The sequence below is a fragment of the Homarus americanus genome, unplaced genomic scaffold, assembly GCF_018991925.1.
Source record: "Homarus americanus isolate GMGI-L3 unplaced genomic scaffold, GMGI_Hamer_2.0 scaffold24922, whole genome shotgun sequence".
In the NCBI taxonomy this organism is placed as follows: Eukaryota; Metazoa; Arthropoda; class Malacostraca; order Decapoda; family Nephropidae; genus Homarus; species Homarus americanus.
In genome coordinates, this window is record NW_024722610.1 from 6,314,954 (window position 1) to 6,336,315 (window position 21,362).

At 35.0% G+C, this 21,362-nt stretch overlaps 1 protein-coding gene across 1 annotated transcript in view; it reads right to left on the reverse strand.

The window, feature by feature from the left end:
• The window catches only part of LOC121862946 (transcription factor IIIA-like), a 247,654-nt gene that overhangs the window by 59,145 nt on the left and 167,147 nt on the right, over positions 1–21,362 (reverse strand). The window contains exon 6 of the mRNA XM_042361399.1: positions 1,407–1,518. Coding sequence (XP_042217333.1) covers positions 1,407–1,518 — 112 coding nt within the window. The remainder of the gene's footprint in view (positions 1–1,406; positions 1,519–21,362) is intronic.

A 21,362-nucleotide genomic window follows, 5' to 3' on the forward strand; every position in this document is an offset into this window, starting at 1 on the left:
CAGATTAGCCTTCCCTTCAGTGGTCACTATCCTCTCTTCAAGGACTTCACCAACACTTTGTGAATCCCATCCTCGTCGCCAGTGTAGTATCTTGCGTTATTTTATGGGAGAATGACAAGTCACATGGTCGGTCTGGCTGGGGCGTTTATTCTCCTGTTGTTGGTTACCGTGCCTAACACAATTCGTGTTTACACAAGCCTAAACACTTTCTGACTTTGGTAAGAAGTAACATAATATAAAATGTATATATAATCAATAAAGGCAGCATATAAATATACATATATATAACACGCGGGTGAAGTATAATTTGTTTTCTATTGAAGATATTTGTTTTAACTCATAAAATTCATACAAATTACCCGGCCAGAATATAATTTACATTGCTGGAATTCTTATAAGATTGTGAGTATTTTAAATATAAACATCATGGATTTTGCATGAGACATACAAATTTTAGATCTAATGTAAGAATTTTGATTACAAAGAACCAAAATACTGTATTATCTTTTGTGCAAAATATATGAAGTTTATATTCAAAATATTCCTGGTCTTGCAAGGAATCCAGCAATGTCAATTATATTATCCTAACTTTAGTCTGAGGTATTATTTATTACTTTACCTTAAAATCTAGTGTTTTCACCCAAACATTTCTCAGAGAAGGAGGAGCCAGCGAGCTGGGAAGGGGGGGGGGGGAGTTGAGTCCATTATTTGAATGGACATTAACCTGACGACTGAATTTCTCTTAAATATTAATTGTGTGTGCATACCATCATAAAATTAAGATGTTATTTTTACTACAACGTAGGTATTGTGTCGGAAAAAGTGGAGTTTGGGAGTCGGCCCAGTCTCTATTTCAATTAATTCCATATGTTCTGTTATTCCATTTACGCATTTCTCATTTTACGACCTACTCCGCAATTTTAAGCATAAATTGACTGTTATTTACATGTGTTAAAGATGGCAGAGACAGTCTAGGGTAGCAAGTTCAAGTCTATACCACTCTTTGCTGGTCCATCACCACTCTCATTGTGCCTTAATATACCTTATTACACCTAATCACATCACATCAAGTTGCCCAGTACAAAAGGAACTATCACTGGGGTGTTTAGGCATGATTAAGTAACACACTAAGTCAAAAATAACAAAAAAATATCATGAAATCAGAGACACATAACGAGTGTAAACAAGAGCAAAGATGGCAGGAATGAGTCAGATGCAGTGTGCAGAGCCCTTTAGTGTCAGGAATTTGCACTATGCCAGCCCTGCCAATTGTATCTCCGGGGTATCAACGAAACTTGCAGGGTATTTCCCCTACATGTAATTGTCGGTTTTCCAAATCGGAGGTCAATGGGAAGTCGGTTATTGGGGTTCACCTGTGAAGTGAAAAAGTGAGAAAAACATCTGACCTGTCACAGGCAGTGTGGGGGCAGAAATATGCTACCCGAACATTCTCATGCATCTGCCGATGTATTCTAAGTTGTCGTAGTTGTCTGAATGTTTTGCCACATATGTCACACACTGTAAAAATATAAAAGAAAAGTTTAGTACTGCATATTTTCAGAAAATAATTCACTGTTGATCAAATCTTTGATTGAAAATTAATTTTCATAAAGTACCTCTTGACAGAAAGTTACCATTAATGGAAAGAAAATGACACTTACATACTGCCTGGCAAAACTCTATGAGTGTGTTCGTGCACCATGTTTAAATAATGATAGAGTGGGTTTAGAAATGACATTACATACACAATCACTTTTTTTTTTTTACAGGGGTTAGCCCACCCGGGCATGGGTCACTGACCCACATCGGGTCCTGGAGGGGGGGGGGAATATAATCATAATAATAATAATATTTAAAAAAAAAATCATAAATTAAAAAAAAAATAAAAAAAAATTAAAAATTAAAAATAAAATAAAATTATAATAATAATAAAGATCAAGAGTGAGAAACGATATACTGTATGTATGTTGTGTTGTTAAAGTGAGAGAAACAACTGAGACCCTGCAATTGTGTGTAAATGAGGCAGAGAGTCAGATCAACAACCTGAGACTTTCTTACAATTTTTGTGGTGCCATATGGCAGCAGGGTCTACCATTAGACAACACACTATGCTTCCAATATCTTATGCAGTACCTCCCTGTTTGATAGCTGTCTACTCCCTACTACCTGCCGAGTATTGTACAGTAGCTAAAATAAGTATCAGTGCATACTATATAAGAAACAATATGAGGCCATGTATGCTAGGTATTGGGATATGTGTGTTGTCTCTTTAAACTGTACTATGTGATAGTAATAAACAATTTATTTATTTCTATATGCCAACTCACTGTTATTTACCTGTGTTGAGGATAGTAGAGACTGTCTAGGGTGGCAAGTTCAAGTTTCTACTAATCTTTGCTGGTCCATCACCACTCTAATTATGCATTATAGCATCATATCAAGCTGCTCTCTTAGGGCCAGCACAAGAGCAACTATCACTGGGGCATTTAATGATGATTGCATAACAAATGAAGACAGAAATAACGAAAAATTCAAGTTTCTATCTACCAGTCTTTCCTGGCCCATCACCACTCTTATTACACCACATCAAGCTTCCCCTAAGAGGGGCAGGAATGAGTCAGGGGCAGCATACAGAGCCCTCTCATGGCAAGAATTTGCACCATGCCACTGCCCACCAAATTCAAAATAGTCCAACGCTCCTCCCCCAATCATCGGATCAATGGGGGTATCAACAAAACTTTTGGGGTATTTTCTGTATATGTAATCATTGGTTATGTAAATTGGCAGTTACTGAGTCATTGGTTTTCATATACAGTCAACCCTCACTTTACGCGGTCCCACATTCCGCGTTTCCACGTTTACGCGGTGCCCTGCCAGAACCCAGGATGCTCACATTCCGCGGTGGGTATACCCCTTTACGCGGGTGAAGTATAATTTTTTTATTTAGCTCATAAAACTCATACAAATTATCCAGCCAGAATATAATTTACATTGCTGGAATTCTTACAATTTGATGATCATTTTGAATATAAACATCATAGATTTTGCATTAGACATACAAATTTTAGATATAATGTTTACTCTGAGTAAATATGTTATCTTTTGTGCAAAATATATGACATTTATATTCAAAATATTCCTGGTCTTACAAGGAATCCAGCAATGTCAATTATATTATCCTAACTTTAGTCTGATTTATTATTTATTACTAAAAAGGTAAACAGTCTGGTATTCCCACACATTTATCTGGTAGGGACGGTTGGTGGGGGGTGGGGGGGAGGGAGGGACCGGCGACCGACCACCTGGCATGTGTGAAGAATATTTTTTTTTTTATTAACTGAAGATTTTTATTTTAGCTCATAAAATTCATACAAATTACCCGGCCAGAATATAATTTACATTGCTGGAATTCTTACAATTTGATGATCATTTTGAATATAAACATCATATATTTTGCATTAGACATAAAATTTTTAGATATAATGTTTACTCTGAGTAAATATGTTATCTTTTGTGCAAAATATATGACATTTATATTCAAAATATTCCTGGTTTTACAAGGAATCCAGCAATGTCAATTATATTATCCTAACTTTAATCTGAGGTATTATTTAATACTAAATGTTAAAATCTAGTTTTTTCACCCACCCTTTCTCTTGAAGGGAGGGTTGGTGGGAGGTGGGGGGGAGGGTTGGGATGGACTGACCATCTGGTTCGGTTGGAAGAGGGGGGGAGGCAAGGTGGGGTACTTTGATTGACCGACAGTGTCGTGAAGAATATTTTTTTTTATTAACTGAAGATATTTGTTTTAGCTCATAAAATTCATACAAATTACCCGGCCAGAATATAATTTACATTGCTGGAATTCTTACAATTTGATGATCATTTTGAATATAAACATCATAGATTTTGCATTAGAAATACAAATTTTAGATGTAATGTTTACTCTGAGTAAATATGTTATCTTTTGTGAAAAATATATGACATTTATATTCAAAATATTCCTGGTCTTAAAAGGAATCCAGCAATGTCAATTATATTATCCTAACTTTAGTTTGAGGTCTTATTTATTACTATACCTGGTTTTCCCCCCAAAATTTCTCAGAGGGAAGAGCCAGCGAGTGGAGTGTGGGAAGAGGGGGAGGGAGTGGAGTCCATTATTTGAATGGACATTAACATGGCGACTGTATTTCTCTTAAGTATTAATTGTGTGCATGTACCATCATAAAATTAAGATGATATTTTTACTAGAACATAGGTATTGTGTTGGAAAAAGTGGAGTTTGGGGGTCAGCTGGTCTCTATTTCATTTAATCCCCTATGTTATGTTATTCACTTTACGCGTTTCTCACTTTCCGCGGTACCCTGTGGGTTACATTAACTGCGTAAAGTGAGGGTTGACTGTGTATATATATATATATATATATATATATATATATATATATATATATATATATATATATATATATATATATATATATATATATATATATATATATATATATATCTTGATAAAATCACACGGGAAGATGGAAACAACGGAGTACCTTAGCTTTCGTCATTATTCAAGACATCTTCAGAGGCAACTGGATTACATGGACAGAGAGAGGCTTAAATATACAGGGTGACCTAAAAACATGAGGTCAGGTCAAAATGATGACATCCACTAATCCCCACACCAACACACACGTAGAGGAGCTTAAGAGAAGGGAGGTGACGTGACTAGCCAAGTCAGGTCAGAAAAAAGGGACCCACAAAATAACTATCATACATCTAGATCAAAGGTTTTCAAAGCATTTTTAACCTTGGGCCACTGACAAATAAATTTATGTAACATATTATCATTACTCCGTTGTTTCCATCTTCCCGTGTGATTTTATCAAGATTTATCTTATCCACGTTGTCATACATGATATATATATATATATATATATATATATATATATATATATATATATATATATATATATATATATATATATATATATATATATATATATATATATATATATATATATATATATATATATATATATATATATATATGCTGATAACCACAAGGAAAGAAGAAACAGGTTCCTAATATATATATATATATATATATATATATATTTATATATATATATATATATATATATATATATATATATATATATATATATATATATATATATATATATATATATATATATATATATATATATATATATATATATATATATATATATATATATATATATATACATACAGTAGAGTCTGGGTTTACGTGGATATTTTATACGCGTTTGGTCATTTATGCGGCACCTGTCCAGAAGCGCAATTATAAGTTACGCGGTACATTCCTTAATTTACACGGCAAGCGGCTGGTCGCTGACGTCACCGCTGACATCACACTCATGGCGATGACGTCGCGGACTGTGATTGGGCCACGTATCCTTACCACCCACGCACCCCCTCCACCGCGCGCTGTGATTGGTCTATTTAACCTTGCTTGCCCTGCCACCAGGGGCGATGACCCAAGTCGCGTCAGTCTCATTGACTTCCGTCTCCACGTAAACTCACTTGTGCCCAGGAACCTGTTTTGTTCTTTTGTTTCTCTACAATGGCGACCGCTGAACCCCCACCACCCCTGAGAAAACCTTGAACTACCTGGCCCAAGCCGCCCCAAGCCCAAGAAGGTGCGACGCGCCTTAAGCTATGAAGTTAAGTACAAGATCGTTCAGGAGTTAGAAAAAGGCACGAGGCAGGTGGATCTGGCCAGACAATATGAAGCAAATGAATCGATGAACCGCACAATCAAGAAGGATGCCAGCAAGATTAAAGAACACATGAGCATTACAAAGTCTGTAGGTGCCTCGATGGTGAAATATTGCCACAATAAGGTGTTGCTCAAGACTGAGGGTTTATTAGTCAGCTACTTGATTCGTCAGTCAAAAAGGAACATGGCGGTCGACACTCGGGTAGTGCAGGACTACGCGAGAGAACTCTACCAATCAGTGGCTAGAAAAATGGGAGTTGCAGAGCCCAAACCCTTCAATGCTTCCGCTGAGTGGCTGCAAGGTTTCAAACGACGTAATAAGATCACGAATATTGAGATAGTCGGTGAAGGAGCAAGTGCCGACCGGGCTGCCGCCATGAATTTTCCCCCATTTTTACGAGAAATTGTGGAGGAAGGACAGTACACCGACGACCAAGTGTTCAATATGGATGAATCAGGGTTGTTTTGGGAAAAATTGCCATCCAAGACCTTCGTAGTCAAGTCTGCGAGCAAGTCGGTGCCGAAAAATACAGAAGTAGCGCATCACCGTCCTGTTCACCACCGATGCCTCCGGCACATATAAGCTGAAGTTGTTGGTGATCCATAAAGCCCGCAAGCCGCATGCATACAAGAATATGGACATGAGCAAGTTAAATGTCCACTGGCTAACCTCAGGGAAGGCGTGGATGTTCACTGGTCTGTCCCTCTCCTGGTTTGACAACTGTTTCGTTCCTGATGTAAAGAAATTCTGCGAGCAAAATAATGTTCCATTCAACATTTTGTTGCTCCTTGATAACGCACCAGGACACTCGCCCCTATTGCTGGATCGTCACCACAATGTAAAAGTGGTCTTCCTTCCCGCTAACACTACGTCGTTAATCCAGCCCATGGATCAGGAGTTGATATGCAACATGAAGGCTGCTTTCTCCGCAAAGAAGTTTTGGCTTCGGAACGACGTCACCAGCACCAAGGATGAATTGCAGAACCTAGAGAGTGGCACCGATAGCGAGAGCGAGGATGAGGATCACGAACAAGATTTGGCGGACCATGAAGTGCGAGTCAAGCAGTTCTGGAAACTGTTCAATGTGAAGAAAGCTGTTGATTTCTTGGTGGAGGCATGGGGGCAGCTATCTGTGGCAACGATTCGTCACGCGTGGCGGCATGTGAAGGGTATCCCAGGTGGGAGGCAGAGGCAAGCTGTGGCTGGTGAGGCTCAGTCTGCTGCTGTGGCATTGGAGATTGCAAGAGAGGCTGCACAAAGTGTTAGAGCTGCAGGCTTCTCAAGAGACCACCAATGAGGACATCCTGGAGGTAATCAGGCAACCTGAGGTGACTGCGGACGAGACGTTGCAAGATGATGACATCAGTGAGCAGCCAGGTGTTACGGAAGAACAAGAGCAGAAACTAACACATGCTAATGTGAAAGAGGTCATCGAGTTTGCTGACAAAATGAAGCTCATCCTTGCCAAAGACCCAGTCAATCATCGCTATGAAGTGTCTAATAACCATCTGTTGAAATGCCTGGAGCCCTATGTTCAGATGTATCACGACCACATCAATGCAAGCCGTCAACAAAAATTACCGTGTTCTTCACCCGCAACCCACCACAGCCAGCCCAAGTCAATGATAGTGACAATATGGACTTTGAGGGGTTTGACAGAGAGGCCCCGCTAGCCTCTGTGGTGGATAGTGATACAGGTGAGGGCCAATAATCTGCCCTCTGCCTCAGAATCAATCCCCCATCCCTGTGTGCCCAGCCATCTCTTCTACTAACGTAAGTGTTAAAAAACCTAATATTATTGATATTTCTCTGAAATATTAATTGTGTGTGCATACCATCATAAAATTAAGATGTTATTTTTACTACAACGTACATAATGTATCGGAAAAAGGGTAGTCTGGCGGTCCGCCCAGTCTCTATTTCAATTAATCCCATATGTTCTGTTATTTTATTTACGCTTTTCGCGTTATAAGCGGACCTCCAAGGGTTAAATTAGCCGCGTAAAGCCACGTATACGCGGTGCCTCGCCAAAGCTGAACTTTCACTTAACGCGGGTTTTTTCCACATATATGCACAGAGTGTCCTGCTCCAGAGCTATTTTTAGATTCGCCCCACCCCCCACCTGCCACCCTGCCTGCCTGCCTGTTTTAGCTCATAAAATTCATACAAATTACCCGGCCAGAATATAATTTACATTGCTGGAATTCTTACAATATGATGATCATTTTGAATACAAACATCATAGATTTTGCATTAGACATACAAATTTTAGATATAATGTTTACTCTGAGTAAATATGTTATTTTTTGTGCAAAATATATGACATTTGTATTCAAAATATTCCTGGTCTTACAAGGAATCCAGCAATGTCAATTATATTATCCTAACTTTAGTTTGAGGTATTATTTATTACTAAAAAGGTAAATATTCTGGTTTTCCCACACATCTGGTAGGGACGGTTGGTGGGGGGTGGGGGGGAGGGAGGGACCGACCGACCACCTGTTAACCGTGTGAAGAATATTTTTGTTTTTTTTATTAACTGATGATATTTGTTTTAGCTCATAAAATTCATACAAATTACCCGGCCAGAATATAATTTACATTGCTAGAATTCTTACAATTTGATGATCATTTTGAATATAAACATCATATATTTTGCACAAGACATAAAATTTTTAGATATAATGTTTACTCTGAGTAAATATGTTATCTTTTGTGCAAAATATATGACATTTATATTCAAAATATTCCTGGTTTTACAAAGAATCCAGCAATGTCAATTATATTATCCTAACTTTAATCTGAGGTATTATTTAATACTAAATGTGAAAATCTAGTTTTTTCACCCAACCTTTCTCTTGAAGGGAGGGTTGGTGGGGGGTGGGGGGAGGGTTGGGATGGACCGACCATCTGGCCGGTTGGAAGAGGGGGGAAGGCAAGGTGGGGTACTTTGATTGACAGATAGTGTCGTGAAGAATATAATTTTTTTTATTAACTCAAGATATTTGTTTTAGCTCATAAAATTCTTACAAATTACCCAGCCAGAATATAATTTACATTGCTGGAATTCTTACAATTTGATGATCATTTTGAATATAAACATCATAGACTTTGCATTAGACATACAAATTTTAGATATAATGTTTACTCTGAGTAAATATGTTATCTTTTGTGCAAAATATATGACATTTATATTCAAAATATTCCTGGTCTTACAAGGAATCCAGCAATGTCAATTATATTATCCTAAGTTTAGTTTGAGGTATTATTTATTAAAATTTAGTGGTTTTCCCCCCAAAATTTCTCAGAGAGGGAAGAGCGAGCAGTGTAGTGTGAGAAGAGGGGAGGGAGTTGAGTCCATTATTTGAATGGACATTAACTTGGCGACTGTATTTCTCTATTTCTCTTAAGTATTAATTGTGTGCATGTACCATCATAAAATTAAGATGATATTTTTACTAGAACATAGGTATTGTGTTGGAAAAAGTGGAGTTTGGGGGTCAGCTGGTCTCTATTTCATTTAATCCCATATGTTATGTTATTCACTTTACGCGTTTCTCACTTTCCGCGGTACCCTGTGGGTTACATTAACCGCGTAAAGTGAGGGTTGACTGTATATATATATATATATATATATATATATATATATATATATATATATATATATATATATATATATATATATATATATATATATATATATATATATATATATTACAGTTGTACTCCATAGCAGTCAATGAAACCCAGAGGTACGTTCGCTGAAACGTTAAGTGAACAACAGAACATAGCAGGATTGGTTCAGTAGAAACCCGGCCGACCTAGCTTCACTTTGTTGATACAATTGACGTGCTGGATTCATATGAGATAAGAATATTTGAATATAAATGTCATATTTGTGAAATAGGATAATTGACATTTAACAGTTCAGGAATATTTGAGATATTTTGCACAAAGAGGAGACATATCTATACTCAGAGTAAAACATTATAAGGGCCCCAGCCAATAATGCACCAGCCGTCCCAGGGAGATGTGTGGGAAGAGCAAAGTGGGATATTGAGCATTGCTGTAGTTCATGGGCTCAGGAATGTTTGAATGCAAATGTCATATGTTGCAAAAAGCATATTCTCAGGAATAACATTATGTCTAAAATGTGAGCACAGGGAGTGTGAGTAAAATCTAAAATAGCGTTTGGCACTCACTCTTTGCTGTAGAGCATCCGTCGTTAAATAGTTCATCTGGCGAACATATATGAAAAAACGCGTTAAGTGAAACCGCGTTAAGCGGGGTAATACTGTATATATATACAGTAGTACCCCGATTTACGCGGTCAATTGAACCCACAGGGTACCGCGGAAAGTGAAAATCGCTTAAAGTGAACAACAGAACATATGGGATTAATTCCAATAGAGACTGGCCCGACCCCCAAACTCCACTTTTTCCGACACAATACCTATGTTGTAGTAAAACTAACATCTAAATTTTATGATGGTATGCTTAAACAATTAATATTTAAGAGAAATACAGTCGCCAGGTTAATGTCCATTCAAATAATGGACTCAAATCCCCACCCCCCCCCTTCCCAGCTTACTGGCCCCTACCTCTCTGAGAAACGATTGGGTGAAACACTAGATTTTAACATTTAGTAATAAATAATACCTCAGACTAAAGTTTGGATAATATAATTGACATTTCTGGATTCCTTGCAGGTCAGGGAATATTTTGAATGTAAACTTCATATATTTTGCACAAAAGATAAAATACTTGCTTTGTGTAAACCAAATTATTACATTAGATCTAAAATTTGTATGTCTAATGCAAAATCCATGATGTTTATATTCAAAATGATCATCATATTGTAAGAATTCCAGCAATGTAAATTATATTCTGGTCCAGTAATTTGTATGAATTTTATGAGCTAAAACAAATATCTTCAGTTAATAAAAAAAAAAATATTCTTCACGACACTATCTGTCAATCAAAGTACCCCAACTTGCCTCCCCCCTCTTCCAACCGCGCCAGATGGTGGTCGATCCCAACCCTCCCCCCCACCCCACCTCCCTACCAGAGAAATGTTGGGTGAAAGAACTAGATTTTAAGTTTTAGTAATAAATAATACCTCAGACTAAAGTTTGGATAATATAATTAACATTTCTGGATTCCTTGCAGGTCAGGGAATATTTTGAATGTAAACGTCATATATTTTGCACAAAAGATAAAATATTTGCTTTGTGTAAACCAAATTATTACATTAGATCTAAAATTTGTATGTCTAATGCAAAATCCATGATGTTTATATTCAAAATGATCATCATATTGTAAGAATTCCAGCAATGCAAATTATATTCTGGCCGGGTAATTTGTATGAATTTTATGAGCTAAAACATATATCTTCATTTAATAAACAAAGAAATATTCTTCAAGGACACTATCTGTCAATCAAAATACTCGGCCCTATCTGGGTCGGTCCCTCCCTCCCTACCAGAGAAGCTTTGGGAGAAAATAGTAATTTATATTTTTAGTAATAAATAATAACTCAGACTAAAGTTAGGATAATATAATTGACATTTCTGGATTCCTTGCAGGTCAGGGAATATTTTGAATGTAAACTTCATATATTTTGCACAAAAGATAAAATACTTGCTTTGTGTAAACCAAATTATTACATTAGATCTAAAATTTGTATGTCTAATGCAAAATCCATGATGTTTATATTCAAAATGATCATCATATTGTAAGAATTCCAGCAATGTAAATTATATTCTGGCCGGGTAATTTGTATGAATTTTATGAGCTAAATAAAAAAATAATAATTATACTTCACGCGTATATGAGTACAGTGACCTCTCGGTTAACGAACTCAATCCGTTCCAGAAGGTCGTTCGTTAACCGAAAAGTTCGTTAACCGAAACCATTGTTTCAATGGGTTTTTGGGTAATTGGTTCCAGCTCACCGAAAATTTCCTAAATTCAACAAAAATGGTAGAAAAGTTCACTTACTTTGAGGTGTGTATGTAGAAGGCTCCTGGATGATGATGATGGGAATTAGAATGGGGGTGGAGGAGAAGGAAGAAGAAAAGGCATTGGGGTGGAAGAGAAGTCACCCCATGGCACCATTTCATCCATAAAATTTTAGTTCTCTTGGTGTATTTCAAGATTATTTTCTTTAAATCAACACTGCACTGCATTATATATTGTCAATATGTAAAATATATTTCAAAATGACCAATAATTTGCTTGGAAACACAGAAAAAAAGCGTTTAGTTGAAGAGAGTCTCAAGCAAGATGTTACCTCCACTGAAAACAGAGAGAGACTAATGACTGTCTGGTGTGTTAACAGGCTGGATGGCACGCCAGAAACTAGTTTCTTTACCTTCAATAATGTTCAATAATTGTTAAAATGACTAAAAAAGTTAATATTAAACTTTTAAAATTATTGAATAGTATAAACTTCTTGATATTTACTAAAATAGTAAGGAATTTAAGCCCTAGAACCGATTATTGTATTGGCGGAATGATACTAAAGCTGGTTGCCCGGTCAGTGCAAGCGAAAACATGTTGAGGTCGGTTCGTAAGAAATTCGTTAACCGAATAGAAGATCCTTATGGAAGGCAGTTCGTTAACCGAAATTTCGTTAACCGAGGCGTTCGTTAAACGAGGGGTCACTGTAGATGCACCGCGTACAGTAAAAGTCCGCGTAAATGAGAAATCGCGGAAAGTGAAACCGTGTAAAGCAGGGTAATACTGTGTGTATATGTATATGTATATGTATATGTATTCAAGACATCTTCAGAGGTAACTGGATTACATGGATAGAGAGAGGCTTAAATATACAGGGTGACCTTAAAAACATGAGGTCAGGTCATAATGATGTCATCCACTAATCCCCACACCAACACACACGTAGAGGAGCTTAAGAAAAGGGGGGTGACGTGACTAGTCAGGTCAGGTAAAAAATAAGGGACCCACAAAATAACTATCATACAACTATATCAAAGGTTTTCAAAGCATTTTTAACCTTGGGCCACTGACAAATAAATTTATGTAACATATTATCAGTTTTGAACTGACCATCACTAAGGTTTATTGATTTCAATTCCTTAATCAAACTAGCTTCAACCAGAAGTCTTTCTGTGACACAAGATGATTTAAATACTTCTAAGCTTTTTTCCCTAGCAATGGGGTGATTATTATTCCTAACATGGACGAACAAGGCACTGCTTTCAGATGCTGTTCTGATATTATACTTATGTTGTTTGATTCTGAGCTGCAGTGTTTTTCCTGTCTGTCCTACATAATTACAATTACATTTGCTACATGGAATACAATAAACACTTCCATTTACATTCAAACTTGGGCTAGTTCTTATTACATATTGGTAATGGTTGAGTCATACTTGAAAACAACATTAACCCTTTGGATGCGGCATGCGGGTAAACCCACCCAAAATATTATATTAATTAAATGCGACAAGCGGGGATATCCCACGGCCTTGAAAAAACTTCCCCAAATGAGACGACATGCGGACATATTATGTATTGAGGTATAGGAGTATTTCCTGAATGCAATATAGCTTATTTTTGTACTATTTTGTTTGATATTATCTGAATATGTAATACATATCTAAATTTGCTGTTTAGTAACCAAATTGATTTAATTTATTTGCCATATACCAGACATTGATTTATACCAATTTCCTGCATTTTTGGGTATAAATGTCATTTTTTCTCTAAAATTTGCACACATATGTGAATTTTTGTTCCAGATTTGGAAAATATACTAAAAGTTCTCTAGGAAAAACATATAGAAAATGTGATTATATGAAATTCATTTTTGGCAGGATAATTGACACTTTTCAGGAACCGGCGCGAAATTTAATTACGCACCTAAAGGGTTAATATTTAGAAGCTTGAGGGACCGAACTAACGGGACAAATTCATTACGATAGAGCAGAGTCAAAATATTCTTAAGTGTAGGAATTTGTCTGGTTTGAGAGGAATGAAAGGATTTTTTAGCCCTTTTAAAACAACGATCAACAAACACAGAAGGGTACCCGAGTTTCTGTGCAATGGAACTAATGTGTTTCAATTCATCGTCAATAAATTCAGAGTCACAAATACGCAGGCATCTTAAGAACATAGCAGAAAAAACTGACATTTTGGTAGACTCCAGGTGATTCGATAAAAAGTGAATGAAACTGTCTACCTGTGCGGACTTTCTGTATACCTTAAATTTGTAGTTTTGGCCATTTCTCATGATAAGCATATCAAGGAATGGAAGGGATCCATTTATTTCTCTTTCAATTTTGAATGTGATACTTGGGACAATATCATTAAGCTTGTCTAAAAATTCCAAAGGGTCACTGTTTCTGGGCCAAAGACAAAGAACATCATCTACATATCTATACCATGGAGGAATAAAGTCCACTATATTGGGTAGTAATCTAGACTCAAAAAACTCCATATAAATACAGGCTAGAGGAGCAGAAAGACAATTACCCGTGCTCATGCCAAATATTTGCTTGTAGAACTTCCCATTTGCTCTAAACACATTGTCAGTTATGCATAACTCTACCAATTTGAGGAAAGTATCATGTTCAATAGTTAAATCTAACAGCTGTAATTTATCTTTAAGAAATGAAAGTAGGTCTTTCACAGGTACTCTAGTGAACAATGAATTTACATCAAAATTTATTAATTCGCAAGGTTCATTGTGTTTCTTGAGTTTATCAATTAAATCACTGCTATTGTGTATATGTGAATTAGATATTTGGCCTGTAGGAGGGGATAGCATCTTTACCAGCCACTTGGATAATTTGTAAGTAACAGATCCCACAGAACTCACGATAGGACGTAAGGGATTGTTAACCTTGTGTGTTTTGATCAATCCATACATATAAGGTAAAGTGGGATTGATTTGAAAGAGCTGTTTGATGAGATCGGGGTTGTTTTTCAATAACATCTTCATTTTGGAATTAGATAACTTATTAATATTTTCCAGGGGATCTTTCGTAAGCTCACAATACGTGCTTTCATCATTAAATAATGAATTCATCTTATCATTGTAGTCACTTTTATCCAAAATATCAATAGCATTAGACTTATCAGCCTTGGTAATATGGATATTCTTATTTCTTTTCAAGTTTATCAAGGCTGTTTCAAATCTTTTGGAATGCTTGAAACATATTTCTTATGTAAAACATTATGTATGCAACCTTTAGCTATGGAAATATCTTCATTTGTAACATCTAACGACTTATTCTTTTCCAGGTTGATTAAACCTTTAGCAATAGTTAGCGGATTAACACACCGTTGAGTGATAGAAAACATTTTCCGACACAATACCTATGTTGTAGTAAAAATAACATCTTAATTTTATGATGGTACATGCACACAATTAATACTTAAGAGAAATAGAGAAATACAGTCGCCAAGTTAATGTCCATTCAAATAATGGACTCAACTCCCTCCCCCTCTTCTCACACTACACTCGCTGGCTCTTCCTTCTCTGAGAAATTTTGGGGGGAAAACCACTAAATTTTAACATTTAGTAATAAATAATATCTCAAGATTAAAGTTAGGATAATATAATTGACATTTTTTATTTCCTTGTAAGACCAGGAATATTTTGAATATAAATGTCATATATTTTGCACAAAAAATAACATATTTACTCAGAGTAAACAAAATACTTACATTAATCTAAAATTTGTATGTCTAATGCAAAATCTATGATGTTTATATTCAAAATGATCATCAAATTGTAAGAATTCCAGCAATGTAAATTATATTCTGGCCAGGTAATTTGTATGAATTTTATGAGCTAAAACAAATATCTTCAGTAAATAATAAAAAAAATATTCTTCACGAAACTGTCTGTCAATCAAAGCACCCCACCTTGCCTCTCCCCCTCTTCCAACCGCGCCAGATGGTCGGTCCGTCCCAACCCTCCACCCCACTCCCCAACAACCCTCCCTACAAGAGAAATGTTGGGTGAAAAAACTAAATTTTAACATTTTGTATTAAATAATACCTCAGATTAAAGTTAGGATAATATAATTGACATTGCTGAATTCCTTGTAAGACCAGGAATATTTTGAATATAAATGTCATATATTTTGCACAAAAGATAACATATTTACTCAGAGTAAAGAAAATACTTACATTAATCTAAAATTTGTATGTCTAATGCAAAATCTATGATGCTTATATTAAAAATGATCATCAAATTGTAAGAATTCCAGCAATGTAAATTATATTCTGGCCAGGTAATTTGTATGAATTTTATGAGCTAAAACAAATATCTTCAATTAATAAAAAAAAAAAAATATTCTTCACACCGTGCCAGATAGTCTGTCGGTCCCTCCCTCCCAGATGTGTGGGAAAACCAGAATATTTACCTTTTTAGTAATAAATAATACCTCAAACTAAAGTTAGGATAATATAATTGACATTGCTGGATTCCTTGTAAGACCAGGAATATTTTGAATATAAATGTCATATATTTTGCACAAAAGATAACATATTTACTCAGAGTAAACATTATATCTAAAATTTGTATGTCTAATGCAAAATCTATGATGTTTATATTCAAAATGATCATCAAATTGTAAGAATTCCAGCAATGTAAATTATATTCTGGCCGGGTGATTTGTATGAATTTTATGTGCTAATTAAAAAAAAAAAATTATACTTCACCGCGTATATGGGTAGATGAACAGGGTTAAGTGAAAGTTCGGTTCTGGCGAAGCACCGCATATACGAGAAATCGCGTTAAGTGAAACCGCGTAAAGCGGGGTAATACTGTGTGTGTGTGTGTGTGTGTGTGTGTGTATATATATATATATATATATATATATATATATATATATATATATATATATATATATATATATATATATATATATATATATATATATATATATATATATATATATATATATATATATATATATATATATATATATATATATATATATATATATATATATATATTTCATTAGCCCAATAAAGCACGCGGACTTCTACATACAATCAACACCTCAACCCGCCAGGATTCGAATCCACGGCCCACAAGCCTATGACTGTGACCGGGGAACGCTAACCACTGGACAACCAGTATCCTGGTGGTCCAGTGGTTAACGTTCCCCGGTCACAGTCATAGGCTTGTGGGTTCGAATCCTGGCGGGTTGAGGTGTTGATTATATATATATATATATATATATATATATATATATATATATATATATATATATATATATATATATATATATATATATATATATATATATATATATATATATATACACACACACACATATATATACACCTAGACCCCGACTTACGACGGGGTTAGGGACCCAAATCCAGGTCGCAAGTCCGACATGGTCGTAAGTCCGACATAGATAAAAAAAAAATAAAAATAAAAAATTAATAAAAAATCTACAATGAAATACAGTACAGTAAAAGTAATGAATAATGATGAATGGATACAGTACAGTGAAAGTAATAAATAATAAGGAATGGATACAGTGTGACTGAGCACTTAACCTTTAATGTAGTCAGCTGAATGCACATGGGGCCCCCATAATTTTCTAATTATACATGGAGACTACATTAACTGGAAACGTTTCGGTATAGAAAATGCGTGTGTCATTTAAAATTTTTTTTTTTTTTTTTTTATTCATATCTGAGGCGGTCAAGTCCCCACGGTCGTGTAGTCCAATGAAATGTAAGTCGGGGTTTGTGTGTGTGTGTGTGTGTGTGTGTATATATATATATATATATATATATATATATATATATATATATATATATATATATATATATATATATATATATATATATATATATATATATATATATATATATATATATATATATATATATATATATATATATATATATATATATATATATATATATATATATATATATATATATATATATATATATATATATATATATATATATATATATATATATATATATATATATGTTGTTGTACCCCCACTTTAACGCTGGCCTAATTGGAAACTTGCAGGTCCTGCTATGAACTATGAATAGAAACATATGGGATTAATTCCAATAGAAACCGGCCTGACCCCCAAACTCCACTTTTTGAAGGCACATACCTATGTTGTAGTAAAAATAACATCTTAATTTTATGATGGTACATGCACACAATTAATACTTAAGAGAAATAGAGAAATACAGTCGCCAAGTTAATGTCCATTCAAATAATGGACTCAACTCCCTCCCTCTCTCACACTACACTCGCTGGCTCTTCCCTCTCAGAGAAATTTTTGGGGGAAAACCATCACTTATTAATAATACCTCAACTAGTTAGATATTGCATTGATTTCATAATATTTTAATATAATATTTTGCACAAAAGATAACATAGTTACCTAGAGAAAAAATTTTATCTAAAATTTGTATGTTTAATGAAAAATATATGATGTTTATATTCAAAATGATCACCAAATTATAAGAATTCCAGCAATGTAAATTATATTCTGACCGGGTAAATTGTATGAATTTTATGAGCTAAAACAAATATCTTCAGTTAATAAAAAAAATAATAATCTTCACAACACTATCTGTCAATCAAAGTACCCCACCTTGCCTCCCCCCCTCTTCCAACCGCGCGGTCAGTCCCAACCCTCCCCCCCACCCCCCACCAATCCTCCCTTCCAGGGTTTTTAACATTTAGTATTAAATAATACCTCAGATTAAAGTTAGGATAATATAATTGACATTGCTGGATTCCTTGTAAGACCAGGAATATTTTGAATATAAATGTCATATATTTTGCACAAAAGATAACATAGCTAATTTGAGAAAAAATTTTATCTAAAATTTGTATGTCTAATGCAAAAATATGATGTTTATATTCAAAATGATCATCAAATTATAAGAATTCCAGCAATGTAAATTATATTCAGACCGGATAATTTGTATGAATTTTATGAGCTAAAACAAATATCTTCAGTTAAAAAAAAAATAATTCTTCACTGGGTAACAGATGGTCGGTCGGTCCCTCCCTCCCCCCCACCCCCACCAACCGTCCCAAGGAGATGTGTGGGATAACCACTAAATTTTAATAAATAATACCTCAAACTAAAGTTAGGATAATATAATTGACATTGCTGGATTCCTTGTAAGACCAGGAATATTTTGAATATAAATGTCATATATTTTGCACAAAAGATAACATAGTTAATTTGAGAAAATTTTTTATCTAAAATTTGTATGTCTAATGCAAAAATATGATGTTTATATTCAAAATGATCACCAAATTATAAGAATTCCAGCAATGTAAATTATATTCTGGCCGGGTAATTTGTATGAATTTTATGAGCTAAAACAGGCAGTCAGGCAGGGTGGGGCAAATCTAAAAATAGCATCTCGAGCCGGACACTCACCGCGTATATGTGGAAAAAAAAATCCGTGTTAAGTGAAAGTTCAGCTCTGGCGGGGCACCGCGTATATGATAAAACGCGTTAAGTGAAACCGCGTTAGGCGGGGTAATATATATATATATATATATATATATATATATATATATATATATATATATATATATATATATATATATATATATACACACACACACACACAGTATTACCCCGCTTTACGCGGTTTCACTTAACGCGATTTCTCATATACGCGGTGCCTCGCCAGAACCGGAATGCCCAATTTATGCGGTGCATCGACTCATATACGCTGGTGAAGTATAATTTTTTCAATTAGCTCATAAAATTCATTCAAATTACCAGGCCAGAATATAATTTACATTGCTGGAATTCTTACAATATGATGATCATTTTAAATATAAACATCATGGATTTTGCATTAGACATACAAATTTTAGATCTAATGTAAGAATTTTGTTTACACAGAGCAAATATGATATCTTTTGTGCAAAATATATGCCATGTATATTCAAAATATTCCTGGTCTGGCAAGGAATCCAGCAATGTCAATTATATTATCCTAACTTTAGTCTGAGCTATTATTTATTACTAAAAATGTAAATATACTGTTTTAACCCAAACATTTCTCTGGTAGGGAGGGAAGGTGGGGGGTGGGGGGTTAGGGAGGGAGGGAGGGACCCAGCGAGCGTGGGAAGAGGGTGAGCCGGTTGGTTAATTTCCAATTAACCAGGTTGGTTCACATGTATTATATTGGGCTTTAGTAATGAAACCCATTTGAAGTTTCTTGTTTTATTAGAAAAATATTATGTTTATATAATTCCTGAGTGTAGATCAATCGTAAGTTCCACTATTTATGAGTGTGATGAGAAAAGGACGGTGTTTATGTATATATACGTGAATCAACATCTGTTCGATATTAGTTGGTGTGAATGACTTTGAGTAGTGACCCATCCAGGGAGAAGGGAATTGGTACGTCGTTCCCCCTCGAGGGAAAACGGAGCCATCCACTTCGGCTCTGAAATAACGTCTTTCTCTAGTCAAGGATATCAAACTACTGCTCGCTTTAGGTGGCCAGAGAGCCGGCTACTTATGCCTTTACGGAGCATAGTGTGACGCAGCTTCCCGTGGGCACACCTTATCACGTGCATTGAACATGTCACCTCATAGCCAGTGGAAAGTTACGGGGAATGAATCTGAATATAAATCAGATGTAAATAACCCATTTATATAATAATTCTGTTGATGAGACAGGGGCCATTACAAGGGGGGGGGGGGGGCTGGGTGTGGGGTATTTTGATTGACAGATAGTGTCTGGGTGAAGTATAATTTTTTTTATTTACTGAAGATATTTGTTTTAGCTCATAAAATTAATACAAATTACCCGCCCAGAATATAATTTACATTACGGGAATTCTTTCAATATGATGATCATTTTAAATATAAACATCATGGATTTTGCATTAGACATACAAATTTTAGATCAAATGTAAGAATTTTGTTTACACAGAGCAAATATGTTATCTTTGTGCAAAATATATAACGTGTATATTCAAAATATTCCTGGTTTTGCAAGGAATCCAGCAATGTTAATTATATTATCTTACCTTTAGTCTGAGGTATTATTTATTACTAAAAATGTAAATATACTGTTTTAACCCAAATATTTCTCTGGTAGGGAGGGAGGGAGGAACCCAGCGAGCATGGGAAGAGGGGGTTAGCTGGAGGTGGGGTATTTTGATTGACAGATAGTGTCTGGGTGAAGTATAATTTTTTATTTACTGAATATATTTGTTTTAGCTCAAAAAATTCATACAAATGATGATCATTTTAAATATAAACATCATGGATTTTGCATTAGACATACAAATTTTAGATCTAATGTAAATTTTGTTTACACAGAAACAAATATGTTATCTTTGCAAAATATTCCTGGTCAACAATGTCAATAATATTATCCTAAATTTAGTCTGAGGTATTATTTATTACTATATAAATCTAGTGTTTTCACCCAAACATTTCTCAGAGAACCGGGGCGTGGGAAGGGGCGGCAGTTGAGTCCATTATTTGAATGGTTAACCTGGCGACTGTATTTCTCTTAAATAATTGTGTGCATACCATCATAAAATTACGATATTTTACTACAACGAAATGTGTCGAGAGTTTAGGA